The 23,627-nt window shown below is 43.2% G+C and overlaps 1 protein-coding gene across 1 annotated transcript in view; it reads right to left on the reverse strand.

Annotated features, from left to right (window-relative positions):
- BIN2 (bridging integrator 2) overlaps positions 1 to 23,627 on the reverse strand; it is a 319,199-nt gene that overhangs the window by 39,646 nt on the left and 255,926 nt on the right. The window contains exons 8-9 of the mRNA XM_078688858.1: positions 22,958 to 23,033; positions 14,508 to 14,590 (exon numbers count right to left, since the gene is read on the reverse strand). Of these exons, the coding sequence (XP_078544984.1) occupies positions 14,508 to 14,590; positions 22,958 to 23,033 (159 nt within the window). The remainder of the gene's footprint in view (positions 1 to 14,507; positions 14,591 to 22,957; positions 23,034 to 23,627) is intronic.

Raw genomic sequence — 23,627 nt, forward strand, 5'->3', positions numbered from 1 at the left:
TCGTGCTGCAGAATTCTGTATGCATTGTAACTGGTGCAGACTCTTTTGATTAAGGCCAAGTAGGAGAGCATTACCATAGTCCAAGTGGGGGGATATTAGAGCATGGACTATGGTCTTTCTCGCTTCTGTCGGAAGAAGGTCTAAAACTTTGCGCAGTACTTTTAGGGTGCTGTAGCATTTGCTTGTCACTTTGTTTACCTGGGCTCTACCTGAGAGATCGGCGTCAAGCATGACTCCGAGGTTCTTCACCTTCTCTACAGGCACAGGTAGTTCACCCAACTCGCTAGGCCACCATGCGTGTGACCAGACAGAAGTATCCTTCCCTACTATCAGAACCTCTGTTTTATCTCCGTTTAAACGGAGGCAATTGGCGTTCATCCACGTCGCTATGCTGAGCATGCAGTTGGAGAAGTTGGAGGCTAAGTCTCTACTGTCTGGCGTTATTTGGAACACCAGCTGGGTGTCGTCAGCATAACTGACAATGCCCACCCCAAATTCCTCCGCAATGTGTGCCAGGGGTTCCATGTAGATGTTAAATAAGGTAGGGCTCAGACTGGAGCCCTGTGGAACCCCATGGCTAACACTGCGAGGTGATGACTTAAAGGGTGGGCAGTGAAGTTGGAAAGTTCTGTCAGTTAGGTATGACTGAAACCAGGTGAGAGCAGAGTCTTTTACTCCCATATCTGAGAGTCGAGACAGCAGCGTAGAGTGCAGCACGGTGTCGAATGCTGCACTTAGGTCCAATAGGACCAGCGCTGCTGTCTCTCCCTCACCCACCAATTTCCGTATCTGTTCGGTGGAATACAGAACGACTGATTCCGTAGAATGGCCTGATCTAAACCCTGATTGGGAAGGGTGGAGGAGTGATTCTTTCTCCAGAAACTCCATGAGTTGAAGATTGGCCACCTTTTCTATGATCTTAGCACAGAAAGGGAGAAGAGAGATTGGCCGCAGATTTTGGAGCTGAGTAATTGGAATGTTCGGTTTCTTTTTTAGTGGTATTACCTGGGCAGATTTCCAGTTTCTCAGGACATTGCCTTCCCGGAATGAAGTTGTGATCATGTTGCTTATGTGATCCAATAATAAGCTTTCCATGACCGCTTTGTACTGTTCCGGTGGGCAGGCATCCATAGGGGAGCCTGAAGAAATACTGTTTATAATTTTAGCTAGTTCCTGTTTATTGGGGGTCCTAAAGTTGGTAAACTGGGGTTTATTAGAACAGGAGGCTAGGGTCTCTACCTTATTTTTATCTGGCCTGGTACTGCTAGAAAACGTAGCATGAATTTTTTCTACCTTCTCCACAAAGAAGTCGGCTATTTGGTCGCATATCTCTGTGGAGTAGGTATCTTTAGTGTCTAGGCGAGATAGTGTGGTAATTTCTCTATAGATACCGAATAATTCTTTGGTAGGGTTTTTGGCTTCCACGATTCTGCTTTTGTAATAGAGACTCTTCTCTAGTCGTACCAATTTTTGGTATTTTTTCAGCTCTGTTCTATAGTTTTCTTTGAGTTCTGGAGTGTAGTTTTTCCTCCACTGTCGTTCGATAGATTTACATAGGGCTTTAGCCTTTTTCAATTTTTCAGAGAACCAGGGGGCATTTTTAGTTAGTCTGTGGAAAAGTAAATTTTGCCATGTTATATGTGCCTACGTGTTCCCCATGTTATGTCATATGTGCATGATCGATATGCATGTACTCCCCTCTGATCAATTAAAGACGCAATTACAGTTGTGTCCATCTCTAGTATGTCAGTTTCCAGTTCTCGTGAAAGCTACGAGTATTAAGCTTATGTAAAGTTATGTTGCCACGTTTCACAGTGTGCACGTTAATTCATTGAATTGTCCCCGTTTCTAGGCCTCAAAAGGGCCCGGACACCAGATTCAGCTCCTGTCTCCTGAAACCTCGCTGAGGAGCGATACAGCCCCCACCTGTATCCCTGACCCTTCACTTACTTCCTGCCTCACAGTGCCCGGCTCGGCCTGGCTCTGCCTGCCAGTCTGCCAAAAGTATGTTATGATTCTAGTTATCAGCCCAGCTCTCCTTCTCTGCATTCCTAAGCTACTGAATCGCATCAATAGTTTCAGTCATGGTCTAGCCTTTACGTCTCCATGTAAGAGAAATACTGTATTAATGGTCATTTAATATTCCTCAACACGCACTACATGTAAAATAATGCATGCACCAGTCTTAGAGTCTGTTAGCCTTTACCCTGATAACTTTTGGATTCTATCAACATGTTCTCTAAACATCAGATACTAGATAGTGTTTAGGTACATGTCGCTCTGCCACTCCAGACTTTCGTCTCCTCTTCTAGTGCAGAAGTCATAGCCCCCAGTTCCTCCTAGTAACACGTCATTGCCAGCTTGCGCGCACCACTAGGTCAGAGGTCCCGGCTCCTTAGGTAGCCCCCTCCATGTTTCCGCCCCATTTATGACATATTCTGTTACGTTTGCATCACATGTCTATGTATCCGCCTTGTACACACCTCTTGTTACACCTACTTCATGCCTTATCTTTCGCGACTGCTACGAACTCCGACCACTGCTACGCCTACTGTATTAACTGTAATGCAATTGTTCTAGTATATATATACTTGTGCACTGTTATTAAAAGTTACCCCCTTATGCTCCCAGATCCTGCCCCCGGCAGCTGCCATCCTATTCCCGTGCAGGTTGTCCTGTTGCTGTCCTTTATGCTGTATTAAAACCTGCAAACTCAAGATACCTCGAATCTTGACTCTTATTTATTGAGCTATCTGTTATTGTATATCTAGTCAAAAATAGAACAGGTATTTAATTATTTATTTACCACATAATGGCGCCCGAATAGGGACTTGCCCTTTCCCCACGCGCCGGAGAAGCCACGCAAGCCCCCTGATCCTCTGCAGTCGTGACGGAACCATCCTGCGCAGTGGCAGATATTTCTGCTTCAAGTATCCCTCAGGCCCACGGAGGAGACGGAGGTTGCGGTCCAGCATCCAGACGAGGCGGTGGAGGAACGCGGCGAGTCCCGACCAGAGCCCAAGCCGAGAGTTCAAGGTCCGAGGTATCCAGAGGCCCACCTGTAACTGAAGTCCGAAGTTCGTCCGTCCGTTGTCGTAGCAGTCCAGTCCAGTCCGAGGCCTTCCGTTCTTGCTGCCCGGTGAGTACCGTTGCTGGGGTAGTATCTAGACAGGGTCAAGTAATTTGTCTCTGGTCCGTGGGTTTGGGTACACAGATCCAACACGAAGTGTCCACCTAGCTGGATGCGGGTCCTGACGTGTCTCTTTATGAGACCGGTAAGTTTCGTACTGTTTTAGCAGTGCGTCTAGTCTGTTCTAGTAAGTTCTGTTCTCGAGAAATTCATGTGTTCTGTTCTCAGTATTTCAGGTAGTATCTTGTCCGAACTGTTATTCTAAATGTTATTTCGTGTGTTTTCAATGTCGTGGTATGAATGAGTTGTTTCCCCAGTTATTATTGTGTTCATTGTGTATTGTATTGTGTCTAGACTCCAGTCCAGTCATGCCTCTGTTCTCAAGATTACGTCAGTTAAGAACTAGGAAAGGTCTGCTCGAAGAAGCAGTTCCTGTCCCGCCTAGGGACAGTCCAGGTCATTTTATGTATCATAAGCATGGCATAAGTGCCATATTATATCTAGACTTATGGGTCGAGTATACTAAAGATCTAGAAGAGAAATATAGATGGCCTGTATCAGGCACATGGGATGCCGAGTGCATCATGCGAGTAGAAGAAGCATTATGGAAAAAGAAAGCCAGACAGTCACAGAAAGATGCCATCGAGTTATGGCGCAAAGAATCTCACAAAAGAACAGAGAAAGAAATCAGAAAGTCAGAATTAAGTAGAGAATCCTCAGAAAGAGCCCAAGAAAGGGAATTAATCGAAATAGGTGAACGAGTTAAAACCGAACAGTCAGACAGACAGAGGAATGCCCTTATTAAGGGTATGTACCCTCTTCTTGCAGAGGGCTTGCCAAAAGCAACCCCGGAGGCATCCAGTAATTTCCCGCCGCCATTAGTTCCGATTAAATTAAGCTACGTCACAAACCGACCGCAGCTGATATTTTTCTCTCGTCCTATTTGGACGACACAGTCCCAGAATATGCGAACCCTGCTCCGCCAGCTCCTGTAAATAATGTAATTCCTGTTCCTCCAGACACCGGGGCACCTGTTACAGCACCTGTTACGGTACCCCCGGTCCAGCCTACGTTACAAGTACCCGCTACATCAGTCACTCTGTCAGCACGAAGAGTATCAGTCGACGATTCCAGTTTAGGGGCCGCGGGAGGAGGTCCTCCTGGTACCCCGCCGCCAAATAAACGTGTAACATTAGTCGAGTTACATGAACGTGCGTTACAGCGTACGCCCAAATATCAGTCCGTTGCAGATATCAGACGAGCTCTCACCGAATGCCGTTATGATCCAGTCCCAGGCGATGATAATATGGTTTTATATTCATTGCGTGTAAGACGGGTGACCGAGTATTTGGACACCCTACCGAATATGAAAGAAGATCTAGACAGAATATATCGTTTCATCCGTACAGGGGACGATCCAGAAAGTATTGGCGAAATCATGTCTCTAAGGAAAGCTGAGACCCAGCTCATGCTATTAAAGTTTCTAATCAATTGTTTAATAAGGGAACAAGATTGTCCGACTAAAGATCCGACCGAAATGAAAGTCCTGACAAGGTGGAGTGATAATATAGCCGAGGGTAGACACAAGACACTCAGTAGTATAGAGAGTATGTACAAGAAAATTCGCAAGGAAATAATAAGGTTACACGTGCAACGCAAAACAGCACAAGTAAGCGAGAAGGAAAACGACTCTTCTACTGAAGAGGTAGATGACGAGAATACCGCCAGAATAGCGTATGTAGGTAAATCTAGATTTCCAGACCGACATTTACGCCTAAAACACAAGAAAGCCTTTCATCTTCCAGCACCGGAACAAGGTTCTCTTGAACAAGTATTTCAAGCTACCGATCACATTCTGAAATCACGTATCGGTTATAGTGAACTTAATACCATGCATGAACAAGAACTAGCCCGATCAGCAGTCCGATGGATTACTGATTCTACCACTTTTCCAGACGAAATAGTGGCACAAATGTTTCTGAAACTGCCCCCAGCGGAGCAGCGACTGGTGGGTATGTATATGATCCAGCACCTCATTACACTGTATGAGGGTCAGCATTCTGATCCAGGTCCGTTACATGATGTCCTGAACGAGTTACTCCAGTATAGATGGAAAGGTCTAGGTACCGATTTCATTAGTGTCATTCTAGAACAACGCCACAAATATAGAACGTTTCTGAATCCGCATTTTGTTCACGTCTCACCCCCGGAAAGTAAACCGTTTTACATAGATAGACAGCATCCGTTACGAGAAGTACACCCAGTTAGGACACCAGATGGTGAAATGCAACGAGTATTTGTTTACACCCCGATTACGAAGATGGAACTCCTAGAGATGAAAAAGTTAATTCCCTGTCACGACAAAGATCCAGCAGGGTTCCACCGTGAATTAAAAGACATGCTCCGTATGGGAGAATACACGTATCCAGATATAATTAAAATGTTAAAAGTCCTGTTGCCTGCGGGCATATATGAAAAACTCAAAGAAAAAGAATGGGAGGTGGGAGAGAAAAAGATCGAGTGGGCAGTTCTAGAAGCTGAAGATAAGATACGTGTACCAGGTACCGGTCTTGGGGACAGATGTAAAGAATTACCAGAGTTATTGATTCAGGTTTTGCCTAGGTTATTAGCCACGAAAAAGGAAGACTGGGATGCAATCTCAGCCTGTAAACAGAAACCAGACGAAGATACTAGTGATTTTTATTCTAGATTCGAGAAATGTTTTAGTATCAACAGTGGTCTGAAGACAGGTAGCGAGTCATACCCTCATCTTTTTGTTACTAAACTAGTCGAGAATTCAAGTCCACAAGTTAAAAATCGAGTTTTGAAAGTCGAAAGTACCTGGCAAGCTAGTACCCCGTCACAAATGCTTCAGATGCTCCAGTATCACCAGAATAGAATCAGAGAAGAGCAAGATCATGAAAGGAAACGTATGAAAGACACGAAAATGAAAGTATTAGTTGCACAATCTGTTCCTCAAGACAGTCAGAAGAGGGGTACGAATCAAGCCAGTCATCCTGCAGTTCCTGTTAAAGGGACCTGCAATTATTGTAAACAGCCAGGTCATTTTATAAACGAGTGTGCAGTTCTGAAACACAACATAGCTACTGGTAAGACTAAAGAAAGACCACGTCCGCCTAGACAAGAGCAAGTTTCACAGACTTCTCAGCCACAGAATGCACAACAGACAGTTCCAGCACCGCAGCCTATAGCTGCAACACAGCATGTTACACAGCAGATGTACCAGTATGCCCAGTCCGAGTATCCAGAGTACCAGCCGTATTCATGAAACAGCCTAGAGAGGGAGGTAGGCTTGCCTCTCATCGAGATACCTGTAGATCAAGAGGGTCCCTATGTTCACAGTCAAGTATTAGGGAAAGACAGAAAGTTTCTGATTGATACAGGGGCAAGTAGGACTACTATCAGTAATGACGAGGTTCCAGGGGCTCCGCTCTCAGGCTCTAGAAATGTTTCCCTTGGATTTTCAGGAAAGCCTATTGTAAACGAGATATCAAAGCCAGTTACTCTAGAAGTTGGTCCATTGTCTCGAACTACTGATTTATTACTTACGAAATCATGTCCAGAAAATTTGTTAGGCATTAAGACATTAAAAGAATTAGGTGCAGTTATTTGCTGCTCCCCAGAGGGAATACGATTGTTTTTAAGGGACTATAAAGGTCACTATGTATTACGAGATTTTGATCCAAGATTGTCCAATGTACCGCAGCATCTATGGGCACAAGGTCCAACTGATGTTGGTTTTATGCAAATCACACCCCATCGTGTGACTCTCAAGCAAGGTATAGTCCTGCCACGAATCAGACAGTACAGATTGCCACCTGAGGCTGTAGCAGCCTTATCCAAAATTATTGACGAGCTCATTGCTCAAGGAGTGGTTGTAGAAACTGACTCCAATGTATGTAATTCTCCTATTATTCCAGTCATGAAACGTACTGATCCAAATGCACCTCCAGTATATCGATTAGTGATTGACCTTCGAGAACTTAATAAATGTATCATACCCCAGTATCCAGTAGTCCCAGATATTTCATCCCTATTGACAGCTATTGATTCTGAAGCTGTATTTTTTACAGTAACAGACCTCAAGAATGCATTTTTCAGTGTTCCAATTCATCCAGACAGCCAGTACCTTTTCGGTTTTTGTTTAAATGGAAGGAGCTATAAATTCACACGAGCTCCTCAAGGTTTCACAGAAAGTCCTAGCATTTACAGTCAAGCACTTAAAAGACAACTAGACAATATTCACATGCCAACTGACACTGCCCTGCTCCAGTATGTCGATGATCTACTGATCACCGCCCGTTCTGAGCGTGACTGCGAGCGAGCATCACTTACCGTTCTGTATTTCCTAGCCGAGATGGGGCACAAGGTGTCCCCTTCGAAGCTCCAGTTCTGTGTCCAGCAAGTGATCTACTTAGGCCACTTACTGTCCAAGTGGGTTAGGCAGTTGACACCAGACCGTATCCAGTTAATAGCGAGTCTTCCACAGCCCAAGACACAGAAAGAGGTACGAGCTTTTATCGGCCTCACTTCCTATTGCAGACAATGGATTCCCCAGTATGCATTCCTAGCCAAGCCACTGATACAGTTAACGACACAGGAGGCAGCCGTATCGACTGTCCTCCCTTGGACATCTGAACATACACTTGCTTTTAATGAATTAAAGAAAGCCTTATGCCAAGCTCCTGTTCTAGCAACACCGAACTACAGTAAGCCTTTTACACTTTTTGTCACAGAACGTGATGGTACTGCATTATCTGTTCTCACACAAGATCAAGCAGGACAGTACAAGCCCTGTGCTTATTTTTCGAGCACATTAGATCCAGTAGCCCAGGCTCTGCCTGCGTGCCTCAAGTCAGTTGCAGCCACAGCACTAGCTATCAGACAAAGTGATTCTATAGTATTAGGACACTCCCTGACAGTACAAGTTCCACACTCCGTGGAAGTTCTTTTAAACCGAACACAGACTCAGCACTTGACAATTGCACGTTTAACAGGTTATGAATTGACACTATTCCAGCCACACATAGAAATCAGACGCTGCAACGTTCTAAATCCTGCTACACTGTTACCGTCAGTTACTTCAAATCCTGCCACACATGACTGTGTGGAAGTAGTTAACACTATGACAAAGCCAAGACAAGACCTGACAGATATTCCGTTACCTGATCCCGACCTGACACTTTATGTGGATGGTTCATGTATGAGAACAAGTACAGGAGAACTAGTAGCCGCGTATGCAGTGACTACTGACACTGAAGTTATAGAGACACATCGTATTGACACCTTGTCTGCTCAAGCAGCAGAGCTAGTTGCTCTGACCCAAGCCTGCATACGTGCCAAGAACCTGAAAGTAAACATATATACAGATTCACGTTACGCATTCGGAGTTGTACACGACTTTGGAGTGCTCTGGCAAGAAAGAGGTTTTATGACTTCTCATGGAACCAAGATTCAGCATGGTCTCCTCATTCAAGCTCTGTTAGAAGCAATACATTTACCTACAGCTATCGCTATCATGAAGTGCAAGGCACATACGAAAGTCACTGACATTATTTCCCAAGGTAACGATCTAGCAGATCGAACAGCCAAGCTCACAGCTCAGACTCCAGACATTCCAGTTAACATGACACAGACACACACTCCAGATCCGACTACATGTATGACAGTTAAGGACCCCACTCAAGATGTCATAGATATCCAGTTACATGCTACTCCTGATGAAATCAAGAAATGGTCCGAACAAGGAGGGGTCCAGACAGATCAGGGATGGTTGACGAAGGGAAAAGCCACATGGTTTCTCCCCGACTCAATGGTTCAAGTCATTATCAATACCGCACATAGTCCAGCACATTTAGGAGAAAAAGCCATGCTAGACAGTACCCAGAACATTTGGTTCAACAAGCATTTACGAGCGGCAGCCAAGCAGAAAGTCCGTACCTGTATGATATGTTGCCAGTTCAATCCAGGTAAAAGTGTCCCGGTGGAACAAGGTGGATTCCAACCCCCTGACCACCCTTTTGAAGTCCTCCAGATGGATTATATTCAGATGGAGCGATGTCGAGGTTTCAAGTATGTCCTTGTAGTTGTATGCGCTTTGTCCAGGTGGACAGAGGCATATCCAGTTCCAGATTACACAGCCGCGACCACTGCCAAGCAGCTGGTTCGTGAATTTTTCCCTCGTTATGGACTCCCTAGGGTCGTGTATTCTGATAACGGCCAGCCATTCTCATCTGAGTTAATGAAGCATGTGTCCCTTCTGTTAGGGTACCAGTGGAAGTTTCATTGTGTGCGCCATCCTGAAGCAGCAGGTCTCGTAGAGAGACATAACCAGACACTAAAAATCCGCATTGCTAAAGTTTGTAAAGAGAAAGGTGTAGACTGGCTAGTAGCTCTGCCAGTCGCCCTATTCTATATGCGCATGGTCGCACATTCCAGATCAGGTCTGTCCCCTTATGAGGTCGTATTCGGCCGCCCCCCGAACATGTGGGGTACACCTAGACCCCGAAGTATTACAGATGTTTCCAGTAATATGCTGACAGATTACCTAGCTTCCTTGATGTCTGCCCTACACTCTTGTCGTTCACAGGTTGCCGCCGCATTTCCAGACAATACCGAGGTGAAACCGCATGAAATCGTTCCAGGATGTTTTGTACTTGTGAGGAACTTTGATCGTTCAAGTCCGCTGGAGCCCCGCTGGAAACACCCTCAACTAGTCCTTCTGACCACCCGCACGGCCGTGAAGTTGGAAGGCCGCAAAGGCTGGGTGCACCTGTCCCACGTCAAGAAATTTCATGGACTTCGGAAAAAAGAGTTTGCCGAGAACATTTTTAAGGACTGCCAGAATTTTAAAAACTGCCCTATTCTCAAGGACTGTCCCGCTACAAACTTTGATTCCAAGCCTCCCCTGTTAGAGGAAACTCCGCAGCAGGAGTATAAAAAGAAGCTCAGGTCTAGTAAAATAAGTCAGCCAGTTTAATTGTCTAAGTCCCCCTCGGGTGAAACGGTTAGACAGGTATCTGACATGTATGAGATAGACCCCCATAGTGAGAGAGTTAGTCAAAACTCTATCCGATGTATCGTTTTTCTAAGTTTCCTATTGTTTCTAAGTTTGATGGTTACCTGCACAAGTTATGCATTTCATTTATGTTTTCCAATTTCTCATGTAAATAAGTTTTCTAATGCTACAGTAGAGCACACATTTAGTGATCTGCCTCCTCACGAGCTATCCTATCGTCTTGCTATGCGTAATAATACATTTATCCGTATGTTACACTATTCACACCAGACCAGCAATGCCACTAATTGTTGGGTGTGTGGTCGACTCCCCCCTTTCCAGACACCGAAGGGAGTTCTGCCACTCTTTCCTTATCCGTTTTCACATAATGGTTCGTGTGGAGCATGGTCCATGTTAACGTCATCCTCAAATGATATGTCCCTTCTGAATAGAACATGTTTTCCAGACAAGCAAGGTCGCTCCCATAGAACAGGGTTAGATCTAGAAAATGAAGTTTATGATTTAGGTAATTATTCTTCGAATTTTATGGTATTGAATGTTCAGTCTGATACTACTCAAGACTTACCTGCTATTTCAGTACTACCAGTCAAAGGCGAATTATGTGTCAGAAATAATGGTTCCGCACATGTAGGACATAGTGATTGTACTACTATTGTCGAGTATAGTGACAGTGGGAAATCTATTTTCAAAGCTTCACGTCATTCTTATTTTGTTTGTGGTCAGACTGCATATGCTCGTCTGCCCCTCGATTGGGATGGAACATGTTACATTGCCTTCCTACTGCCACCAGTTTTCCTAGCCCCATCTGATTATCACAGAAACACACATCTAGTACACGTCAGACATAGAAGGGAGATTGAGTCCCCGATTGTCGATCAAACTGAAACTGCTCTAGAACAGTATACAGACTTTAATAAAGGATTCTTCTTCTTTATAGGCCCTGTCCAGAATAGTAAGTTAATCCGTAGGTTAACCAGAACCCTTGAAGCAGTAGTGAATGAGACTACTTCTGCTCTAGGTAACTTAACTGAAGAGCAATCTGCTATGAGATTTGTCGTGCTCCAAAATCGTCTCGTTCTTGACGTCATACTGGCCGATAGAGGAGGAGCTTGTAGAGTCATCGGATCTAGTTGCTGCATTTTCATTCCTAATAACGCGCCGTCTGTTTATTCAGCTATAACCAGACTTCATAAAATTGCCCATCAGTTACACCAGAATCCAGGCACCTGGACATGGTCCGGTTGGCTCTGGAGTATCATATCTGCCTGGGGATGGAAAGTATTGTCATTCCTAGGTATAGCAGTAATGATCATTTTCAGTTGCTGCCTCTGTTTACAATGTGGCCCTGCGATTTGCGGCATTTGTGCTACATCCTGTATTCCAAGTCCTAGTCCTAAGTCCCGTTCCAAGCCAATTCGAGACGAGCAAATGATGCTATATGAAATGATAGATGGTATCATGAATATAGATGTTTCCTGATGGAAACGTAGGGCACAAGGAGGGAATGTGGAAAAGTAAATTTTGCCATGTTATATGTGCCTACGTGTTCCCCATGTTATGTCATATGTGCATGATCGATATGCATGTACTCCCCTCTGATCAATTAAAGACGCAATTACAGTTGTGTCCATCTCTAGTATGTCAGTTTCCAGTTCTCGTGAAAGCTACGAGTATTAAGCTTATGTAAAGTTATGTTGCCACGTTTCACAGCGTGCACGTTAATTCATTGAATTGTCCCCGTTTCTAGGCCTCAAAAGGGCCCGGACACCAGATTCAGCTCCTGTCTCCTGAAACCTCGCTGAGGAGCGATACAGCCCCCACCTGTATCCCTGACCCTTCACTTACTTCCTGCCTCACAGTGCCCGGCTCGGCCTGGCTCTGCCTGCCAGTCTGCCAAAAGTATGTTATGATTCTAGTTATCAGCCCAGCTCTCCTTCTCTGCATTCCTAAGCTACTGAATCGCATCAATAGTTTCAGTCATGGTCTAGCCTTTACGTCTCCATGTAAGAGAAATACTGTATTAATGGTCATTTAATATTCCTCAACACGCACTACATGTAAAATAATGCATGCACCAGTCTTAGAGTCTGTTAGCCTTTACCCTGATAACTTTTGGATTCTATCAACATGTTCTCTAAACATCAGATACTAGATAGTGTTTAGGTACATGTCGCTCTGCCACTCCAGACTTTCGTCTCCTCTTCTAGTGCAGAAGTCATAGCCCCCAGTTCCTCCTAGTAACACGTCATTGCCAGCTTGCGCGCACCACTAGGTCAGAGGTCCCGGCTCCTTAGGTAGCCCCCTCCATGTTTCCGCCCCATTTATGACATATTCTGTTACGTTTGCATCACATGTCTATGTATCCGCCTTGTACACACCTCTTGTTACACCTACTTCATGCCTTATCTTTCGCGACTGCTACGAACTCCGCCCACTGCTACGCCTACTGTATTAACTGTAATGCAATTGTTCTAGTATATATATACTTGTGCACTGTTATTAAAAGTTACCCCCTTATGCTCCCAGATCCTGCCCCCGGCAGCTGCCATCCTATTCCCGTGCAGGTTGTCCTGTTGCTGTCCTTTATGCTGTATTAAAACCTGCAAACTCAAGATACCTCGAATCTTGACTCTTATTTATTGAGCTATCTGTTATTGTATATCTAGTCAAAAATAGAACAGGTATTTAATTATTTATTTACCACAAGTCGAGCTGGGGGTTTGGTCGTCCAAGGAGCAATCTTGTCTAGCGCTTTAGTTAGCCATGATTCAAAATTGTCCCATACCTCCTGTAGAGAATCGCCCGTTGCCAGGGGATGTGCGGTGAGTTCATGCAGCAGCAATTCCAGGGTGCACTTTTTAAAGTTACGACGTCTGTAAGGAAGAATTTTCGCATGTAACTTGGTGATGCTGTTTTTGACTATTTTAAATGGTACCATACTATGGTCAGACCATATTAGTGGAACAGGTGGTGAAGTTTTCACGCCTTCCCAGTTCGTGAATATCGGATCTAATAGATGCCCATGTTGATGCGTGGGCAAAGTGGATAGAAGCTTGAGGTCGATCGCATTGAAAGCATTTAGAAGGAGTTGCGCTTCCTTGGAGTGGCTATCCTCTAGATGGATGTTAAGGTCGCCAAGTATGATAATATTTTTGTGTCTGATGGCTAGCTGAGTAGCCAGTTCAATGAGTTGGCTACAGAAAGACAGGGCTGCTCCAGGAGGTCTGTATATTAATAATCCCGTGATTGTATTGGTGGTATCTAATTTGATGATAAATCTACCGCACTCACTATCCGTGATTTTTTGTTCGATTAAAGTGCACTCAAGAACATTTTTGAAGATCATTGCCAGTCCTCCCCCCCGTTGTTTCTGACGGTCTATTCTCAGGAGGCAATAGTTGCTCGGTATCGCCTCTAAGATCTCCGGGGCGGAGGCTTCATCTAACCATGTTTCAGTTAGAAACATGATGTCCAGATCTCCATTGGTCAGCAGGTCGTGAATTTCAGTTTTATGCTTAGGCATCGACCTACAGTTAAGTAATGTCATGTTAAGGTTCAGACTTTTAACCGAGGTTGAATTACTATTGGGAAGTAATTGATGGCATATATTACACTGTGCAGGTAGAGATAACGGGTCTGTAACGTGCAGACAGTAGGATGAGAGTGGCTTACCAAGTTTCATCAGATTAGCTTTGGTGTAATGATAGCGAAGACTCTGATTGGTATGTGGCTGTAGAGGTGATGGGGAACCGGATCTGTGGAGTCCTGCCCCAAGCCCCGTCCGGTCACGGACGGGCGCAGACAGGCAGGACTCTGGCTTGACTCCGGCGCGCGATCAGCGCGCCCGCAGTGCGGAGCCATGGACGTATGTATTTATGACGTCGTCCGCGCGACGTTCTCAGCGAGCCCACACTAATATGGCCGCTGTTGTATTCACCCAGTCCCTGCAGGTGCCGGCCCTTTAATCGGCCACACCCAGCGAGAGAGTCCGAGCAAGTAGGCTGCTCTGGCTGGGAGAACGGAGCGAATCTCCGGGTCTCAAGCACCTTTCCTCACAAAAGATAATGTGTGCGTACCTAAGTGGCGATATTTATAAATTTTAAAATCACAAGTGGCAAGATCGCGTCTAGCACTTCAGCGCGATGGGGGGGAAGGATTTCAAAGTTTAGGAATCCGAGAAAATTTCCAAGATAAAGAACCACTGACATCTAAAACCATTGTCCACCATAAACTCCGCGTCGGATTGGTATTACATGCTAAGATGACCAACAAAACACCAAAATAGGAGTTTGCTTTCTACATGACAAACTATTATGAAATAGGAAAGAAGAAGCTTACCCCGTCACGCCTTTCACTATGAAGACTTTGTCCGAATGTTGCTTTTCCAGTTTGGTCATTACATCGTACAATTCATGATTCAGCTGCAAAAAAAAATGGAGCATCAAATCTTCACTCAAGATGTAGCAAAGGGCACCACTCTACGTTTTCCCTTTCCTTCTATAATTTATTACAATATATAGTTTGTAAAATGAGGCTTCATAATAGAAATTGTACACTCAATAGAGTAATAGTTTTTGTTAATGATGCTCCGAAATACAGACGATTTTAGATAATATACATCATGGGTGAACAATGTAGAGCTGGATCAATGTTATATTTTCAGCATATCCACATATGTTACTTTTCAATAAATTGAATCTAAATAAGAACTCATTGGCATGAGCAGTGGTTATCTGGTAGTTTTTCTGGACACCCCTAGTGTACATCAACAGAGGGGACATGGAGGGACTCACATCCGTTTTAGGATAACTACAGACCATGGGAATTAGTTGAATTTGTAGTTATGCCACTTGGAGGACATTGTGTTTTGCATTGGTTAGCACAGACAACCTCCAGACTTGGTGCATCAGCACAACCATGCAGTGATTAGCAGTGGAATGCATCGGGAAGTTAGGCAAGAAAAAATCACAGCAGCAATTGACAGGAAGGAGAAATAACTAATACATTTATGTTTGCATTTTTTTTGCGACCAGACGAGGATTTATATGGGCACTCTACACGTAACCAATGAATCTAGAACGAGAGATACATAAAGATAGGGAAGTAAAGAATGAATTAACTCAATTAAAGAAACTAAAATATATATATGCATTAAGAGCTCCCCTCAAAAGGGTGTAAGCAGATAGGCTGAGTGACGAAAATGTGATTGTTACATTATTTATAGCATATTCCTTTGGAATATGTTAGCACTGGTTGATGGGGCAGGGCGCCAAATTTTAAGGACTGGATTTCCGATTTAACATACTGTCTAGAAAAACTGTGCACTTATGCCGAGCTGTTTCCTTTGTCTTCTCGCCCCAGAGACATTTGGGATCCACTGAAGGCTTACCTTGCTGCCCGGCATACTGACACGCCTGAGGAAGCTAGTTTGGAAACGGTGACACAGGTTCCATAGGAGTGACCTCCATGTGTAGTGGCTCCTTGTGGTGGGTGGTGGCGAGATGTCATCCTCGCCTGCTATACGGATAGGAGTGGATATATGGAAGCAGCTAAAAATTGAATGTAGTATGGTTCAGTCTTATGTATGCACGGCGTGCCTCCCCTGTGAGCACCCAAGCAATGTAAATACTGAGATTTGCAGGATGTAGCGTTGGCTGAAACTGAGGGAGCCTAAACAAGCATCTGGATGAATATGATTATATTTATTATTTTTCTTTATGTAAATGGATTTGACAGTCTCAACTTATAATTGATAGTACACAATGAAATGTCTGTCTGAACTTGATTCTGCTGTAATGATTAAATGTTGTTGAAAATCAATAAAGAAAGTTTTTAATATTTTTTTTTTAAAAAGAATATGTTAGCACTGGTTCAGATATTGTTTGAAAAAATATGCTTTCAGCTGCCTCCTGAAAGGTGTGAGCTTTCTAAGGTTTATGGGTAGAAAGTTCCATGCAGTTACGGCAGCTTCAGAGAGCTTTTGCTTTCTTGTTAGTGAAGACTTAAATTTGGAATTTTCCATCAAGAGAGCCTTTACTTTTCAACACTCTATATATGGCTGAAGAGCCCTAACTAGGGCGAAACCGGTCCTAAGTTGCGTGTGTTCCGGTTCATGGAGAACCTGGCCTGGCAGTTCGGGCTGGAATGTTCCCATGAGGAGCAGGGTCAAGGCTGATTTGCTTATGGCTGGGGTCCAAACCGAGGTGGCATGGTAGACAAAAATATATGGATCGGAATGTGGCCCGAGCGATTGCCAATGGCTGAGATTAATCCAAGCATTCCATCCATCACTGTGTTGTTTTAGCCTTTGCTTTTTATAACCTTGAAATTATGGTTAAATGTTTTGCAATATATGGAGGATAGTTTCATGTATGTGCTTGTGGGTAGAGCTTGAATTATATCCCCGCTTGAAGCCAGTGGAGATCAACTGAAACTGGAGTGATGCAGTAGAATTGTTTGCATTATGAAGCAATCCTGCTTCAGAGTTAAAGACCGCTTTGATTGTGGTCAGGTGGAATTTGGGAAATTCAGCTAGTAATGCGATAGCAAAATCTAGTCTCGTCTGGATATGACAAGAGCCTGCACAGCTGTGTTGAGAGAGCTGGAAAGGATTATGTGACATATCTTCTTCAACATAAGTAAATTGACATTTGCTGCCTTGGCAATCATTTTGATATTTGAGTGCAGGAAGAAACAGACCCACAATTTTGGCTGATGAGGAGAGACAGAATTTGTTTCTTCCAGATTCTAGAGGAGAACATTGTCTTTCATTCCCTTCTGTGTGCATATTCTAAGGCAGGCTATCCAGTGATGGCACTGTAGGGTCAAAAGCATGCAAGATAATACTCTTAGGTCCTCATTACATACTCTGTGAAGTGGTAATACCCAGGGTTTCTGCTGAATTACCATCATGCACAATAACTCGTTTTACCCAGGGCGAAGTAGCACCTGGTAAAATCACAAAGTTTTTAGTTCACAATTTCCATTTACTAAAAAAAAGGTAGAAGATGTAGTAGAAAATGGTCTAAAATCTGCGAATACATGGAGGAAACGACGAAGTAATTCTCGGTTACACAAAATATTCTTCATTCAGGGCATCAATCTTATAAATTGTAAGTCGGTAAACAAAAACATCTGGAATTGTTAACTCTGGACTGGTGTTACCAACATTGCTTAAATTGTAATTGAATGAGTGTGAGGGCCCAAAGTTTTTCTTAGAAGCCTGCCGTCAGTGCTGTAGAATATTGGGCTGTCGAAGAACATGGCTCTCTAGTTTTGATTCCACCTTATGCCTCCTTCTTCCATCACCCAACAGTTCCTGTCTCTATATCTCACTCTTGCAGGTTCTTTTGCATCCCCCCTTATGCCCTTGTCACTGTTTTCCTCCTTCTTTCTCTCTATTCTGTAGTTCTTTTGCTTGCACTGGGTCAAATACTGATGATACAATAAATCCTGTTCCACCAAAACGAGTAGTGGTGGGCCCCACCTGCAAACACCAGCTCAAATGTATGATCCTTTGTTACTGACCATCTCAAAATGAATGAGGTCCTAAGTTGTAAGAGTGTGGTTTGAAATGTTGCATGAGAAAACAACATGTTTTTAAGCATGTGTACAACACAATATTTCAAAATATAGCGAACTTCTTAAGAAATGTATATGTTTTAGATCTCAAAATAATAATTTCTTTTTAGTAACAGAAGGGCAGTAGGTAGTACAATCTAGATAATTTAAGTGTAACCACAGAATATCAAATTGAATTACATTTAGATTTAAGATCTATAAATTATTTGTACGTAGATGTCCTGAAGATCTGGTTTAGAAATGGTCCTCCTTGACTATGTTGGACAGCAACAGCGTGGGTGACCTGTGGGATAAACATTAGCAGGATGTACTGTGTGGGGGGAGGTGAAAATACACAGCATAGGGTCACAAGAGAAAACAATGAGGAGGTCTTGGATTGGCAAATACAGGACTGAAACGAAAATATGAGGGACAGAAAGGGAGTTGCAAAACATGAGATTGAAGGACGTTGTGGATTCTTTTATAAAAGTACATATTATGTTACTCAGTTGTAGCATTTATGTTCTAATGCTTTAATAATCTATGGGGCTGGAATCAGAAGTGCATGGTGATTTTAGACTCACTTACCATGTTGTCAAATATTTGGCCAAAGTAAAGTGATATGCCTAGAATGTTGAATTTGTTAAACGAACAGGGCCCCAGGAAACAGAACTGACAAGAAAATGGAGCAAAGCAAATGGAAAAGAAAATTCATAACAAAGAAGTGGGGAATTGCAGGGGTAAATAAGCAGTGTTCAAAACTCCAAATAAAGAGCTCATCTTCATAGCAGACGGTAAGTCTGGGAGGTGGGAAATAGTTAATGGTAAGTTAAATCATGCGGGATTAGAGGAGGAAGTTATTGCGTAGCAGGCAGGGAGACAATGCGTTGGGATGGAAGAAACAGATCACTAGGGTTGGAGGAATAAGTAAAGAAGCAGGAGAGCCAGTGCTTTAAATGGAAATGTGGAAGTGCAGATACTCACTATCTCAAAGTATGGTTTACTACTGAGTAGTGGCGGTACTCTTTCATTTAAAGTATTCCACACCTGCTGAGAAGTGCTGGTACTCTCCCTTTCAAATTGAAGACGTACCTGGACTTAGTAAATTACAATACCTTCCCTTTTGAAGCACTCAGAAGAAATGATGCTACAACTGTGCTGATAATGAAAGAAGTTGGCTAGCCAAACAATGTGAAGACAACCGCAGACTGTCACACAAAGGTGCATGAATGTAAAATGTGTGCATTTGGAGGACCGATGATACCTTTCCGTGTCATGGAGTACCTCAGTGATGTTGAAAACTGGATGAAGAATAAATGTCTATGCCTCATAGTTTAATAACATAGGTACTGCAATTATGGCTAGGTGATCTTATATCTGTACAATTCGACTTCTACACCCCCTCCCGCCAACTACGTTCTTCCAGCCAAGCCCTCGCCACTGTACCTCGCATCAACAAGACCACCATGGGAGGCAGATCCTTCTCTTACCTGGCTGCTAAAACATGGAACTCACTCCCCACTGACCTTCGCCTTACCCAGAACCACCTAGCATTCAGAAAACAACTGAAAACTTGGATATTTGACAAGTAATCCTCCTCCCCTCCCTAAGCGCCTTGAGACCCTCTGGGTATGTAGTGCGCTATATAAATTCTCTGACTTGACTTGACTTGACTTGACTGACTATATTCCTTGGAGATCCCATCAATACAGTCGTGGACATTTTAAACTTGATGGATCATCTTTGACAAAGAGCTGGCGTTCATCCCACAAATCAACAAGGTGGCCCGGAAGGCTTTCTTCCACCTCAGTGAGCTCCGTGACATCCTAGCAGTACTAAAGATGCCTTACTGGATAACCTTGGTAGTATTTGCAATTGTAATCTCGAGAGTGGACAACTGTACTTTTTACAATGGCCTCCTATCAACAGCCAACAAGGATATGAGTGGACACCTGTCTCTTCCCGGACCGGAAAGTAAAAAGGGGAGAAAAGCACCTCTGCAATGACGTGCACGGGGATTGCTGTGCGCCTCACTACACCACGGGGACTGGAGTTGGAATAGTAAATTAAACTATTCACTATCCAGCACCCCAAAGCGCTATGCGTTGTAAAGGTTTGCGTTGTAATACTTGCGTTGTAACAGCATGCGTGGTAAAAGCATGCGTTGTAACGTCATACATCCGTGGAGGGAAACATCCTTTACAACAAAAATGTTACCACGCAGTGCTGTTACAACACAAGTATTACAACGAAAACCTTTACAACGCATTACACTAGGGGGCGCTCTAGGATAGGGAATAGTTTTAATTTACTATCCAACACCTTCCCTAGTGTCCACGGGGACTGGAGTTGGAATAGTAAATTAAACTATTCACTATCCAGCACCCCAAAGCGCTATGCGTTGTAAAGGTTTGCGTTGTAATACTTGCGTTGTAACAGCATGCATGGTAAAAGCATGCGTTGTAACGTCATACATCCCATTGTGAATCTTGTCATACCTTACTACCTGTTTAGATGCCTACAGCTGATCTCCCAAAATGAGCTATCACTCACTCCAGTCTGTGTGACACCTTGCCCAGTATGAATCAGTGATGCAAAGACTTGCTGCTAACCTGTGTGGTAATCTGCAATTCACATGTTTGAGTAACGACAAGAATGACTTCCATTCTTCCCCCTTGGTTGGTAAAGTGAGTACCATTAAAGTGGATATTTGCAACACCCGTTGTTTACAGTGATGTATTGTATTAAGTGCTAAATAAAAACAAGTGATTGTTATTTATGCACTTTTAATTCCCAACCCTGGGAAACTTCCTCCGTTTGGTCTTCAATTTCACTGCAGACTTTGAAATACATTGCAAAAGTCTGAAAACATACCTCTTCTGGCAAGTGTTTGAAGAATCTTTTTTTTTAAAAACATTTTTATTTTTCACCGCGGTACAGTAACGAAATGTCCAGACAAAGACGAGTAATTAATTAAAGCTATCCCCCCTCCACCCCCCCACCCCTCAAAACCAAAAAGAGCCAATAGTACAGGCGCAAAAGAAAAAGAGACAGAAGGAAAGAGGCATAACTAAATAACGAAAGGGGTTAGGGGTTCCTCAAGGCGCCCCCTACAGTGCTTCCTGGCCGTGTTGCCCCTGTTGCTCAATCCAAAGAGAAAATTTTCCCCAAACCTCCAAGCCTATCTTCCTTTTTCTTCGTCCTTTCTTAGCGTATACCGATCTTTCTAGATGGAATGTGGCTACCAGTCTAGCCAGCCATTGGGCAAAGGAGGGGGAGTCAGTATCTAACCAGCCGGAGGAAACACAAATCCTCCATACTGCCATTGCAATAAAAACCAGCACTTCCTCCTTAATCCTCGGTGAGTCAGATTGGGTCCCCAGAAGGATAGTTGTGGGATTTAAAGAGATTGGTTGGTTAGCTATTTCGCTAAGTAGGTTCTGTACTTTAAGTAATGTCGGAGCTAACTTAGGGCAGGTTGCAAAAATATGTATCGAGTCAGCCCCCACTTCAGAGCAACGTGTACATAGTGCTCCTTTGCCGGATCCCCATTTGATGATATTACTGGGTGTCATATAGAGAAAAAAAATTGTTTTAAAATGTTGTGTTTGTAGTTTAGCGGAGATTAAAATCTGTTGTGATAAAAGTAGGGAGTTATAGAAAATGCTTTGGGGGGAGTTGAGTTTGATATGCCATTTGGTAGAAATGGATTCTAAGTCGTCTGGGGTTTGCCTATTGAGCATGTTATATATGCCTCCGATGCGAGGAGTAATGGTGCTACGCAAAGCGTGTAGAATTTCAACTTCTGCGAACCCGGTGACTCCACCCACTTTCCTGGATAATTAACCATGGATGGACAGATATTTAAAAGTATTTTGGTTTTTTAGGTTAAATTTAGATTGTAGACTTGTAAAAGATTAAATTCCCTCAGCTGTAATCAAGTCCCCGAGTTTCACTATTCCGGCCCTGTGCCAATCGGAAAGGTAAGATGCGCTAACAATAGCTGGTAGTTGTTGTTATTAGTTAAGGGAGAGTAAAAATTAAATCTACTGATTCCAAAGATTCTCCGGATGTTGCGAAAGACTTTATATGAATTCATTAATGTCTTGAACTTTACACGATTGTAGTACCCATATGTTATTTCACGGAGCAAACAACCCCAATGTTGTTCTCCTAACACCTTCCCCAGTATGAATCAGTGATGCAAAGACTTGCTGCTTACCTGTGTGGTAATCTGCAAGTCACAACTTTGAATAACAAGAAGAATGACTTCCATTCTTCCCCCTTGGTTGGTAAAGTGAGTACCATCAAACTAGATATTAGCAACACCCGTTGTTTTCAATGATGTATTGAATTAAGTGCTAAACAACAACAAGTGATTGTTATTTATGCACTTTTAATTCCCAACCCTGGGAAACGTCCTCCGGTTGGTCTTCAATTTCACTGCAGACTTTGAAATACATTGCAAAAGTCTGAAAACATACCTCTTCTGACAAGTGTTTGAAGAATCTTGAAACCAACATTCTTTACTAAAGGAGTTTCTAATATTGGTCCATGATGACCAAAGCTATGTCAGGTATTCACGATAACCAATGACCATGTATGGTTCCAATTTAGAGCATCTGCATGTAAATTTACCTTATGTGGATATCCTAAAAATCGGATATGTCTCTGAAATCGTCAGACATGTTCTGATTTTCTTAAATGCCTCTGAATGCTCTTCCCCTTATTGGTGTATAAGCGAACTGAAGCCACCTTGTGACAAAGTGTGATTTGTATACACTTAAAATAAAATAATAAAATGAGCCGACAACTGTCTGAGTGTTGCCTCTTATCCGTTTCTCTTTGAAGAAAACACAGTGGTTAAGACTATCAGTGTTTTGTAAATTAGTTTGATGGTGATTGTATGCCTTGCATTTCCCTCTTTGTTGAGCTCATTAGTTTGTTGGTGATCTTATGCCTTGCATATCCCTCTTTGTTGAGCTCATTAGTTTGATGGTGATCTTATGCCTTGCATTTCCCTCTTTGTTGAGCTCATTAGTTTGATGGTGATCTTATGCCTTGCATTTCCCTCTTTGTTGAGCTCATTAGTTTGTTCAATATCTTATGCCTTGCATTTCCCTCTTTGTTGAGCTCATTAGTTTGATGGTGATCTTATGCCTTGCTTTTCTCGCTTTGCTGAGTTCACATCACTTGCAAAGATTTGTATATTAATAAAGTGATCTCACCTGACTCATTTCTTTATAGAAGACATCCCTTAAATTTGATATGTTCTGAAAGATGGTTACATAGCATCCAATTCGACTGGAAAGAGAAATATAAATGAGAGTCAGATGAAAAGGAATACAGTCAGAAAACAAGTAACACATTAGCCATGACTCGTCTACAGAACCCATTCCCAAATTTAAATTTTCAGCTCTTATGACAACTTAATTTGGTGATCCGGTGCGTAGTATCCTAAATTTGGTATAGCTTTCTGTCACTAAGATGAAGGTAAGAAATGTGACTTTGCGTCATCTAGAATCATACTTACCAACCTTACCAATTTTGGAGGTTGGCTATCCGCTTTGTAGCAATTTCTAGAGCCTGCCAATTTTGCAGTACATTGATTTGGCTTTTACTGACGGTCTGTGATGACAATATTTTCACATCTCAAGCCAGCTTTAAAAAGCAGAGTAATGGAAGCTACTATCATGTCTCTAGGGCATGACATAGGACCGTTGAATACAACTGTCGTGTTGGTCCCTGTGTGCAGTGGTGCGGGCGGGCACTGTAAATAGCAAAGCACATGACGACCGTGATGGTGTCAAGGAGAGAGAAAGTTAGCAGACTACTGCCCCATGTACAAATAAGGTATTACAAGTGACACAGCTGAGATACTCTCCTCTGCAGCTTTAT

This window comes from Lissotriton helveticus, chromosome 1_1 (assembly GCF_964261635.1).
Source record: "Lissotriton helveticus chromosome 1_1, aLisHel1.1, whole genome shotgun sequence".
In the NCBI taxonomy this organism is placed as follows: domain Eukaryota; kingdom Metazoa; phylum Chordata; class Amphibia; order Caudata; family Salamandridae; genus Lissotriton; species Lissotriton helveticus.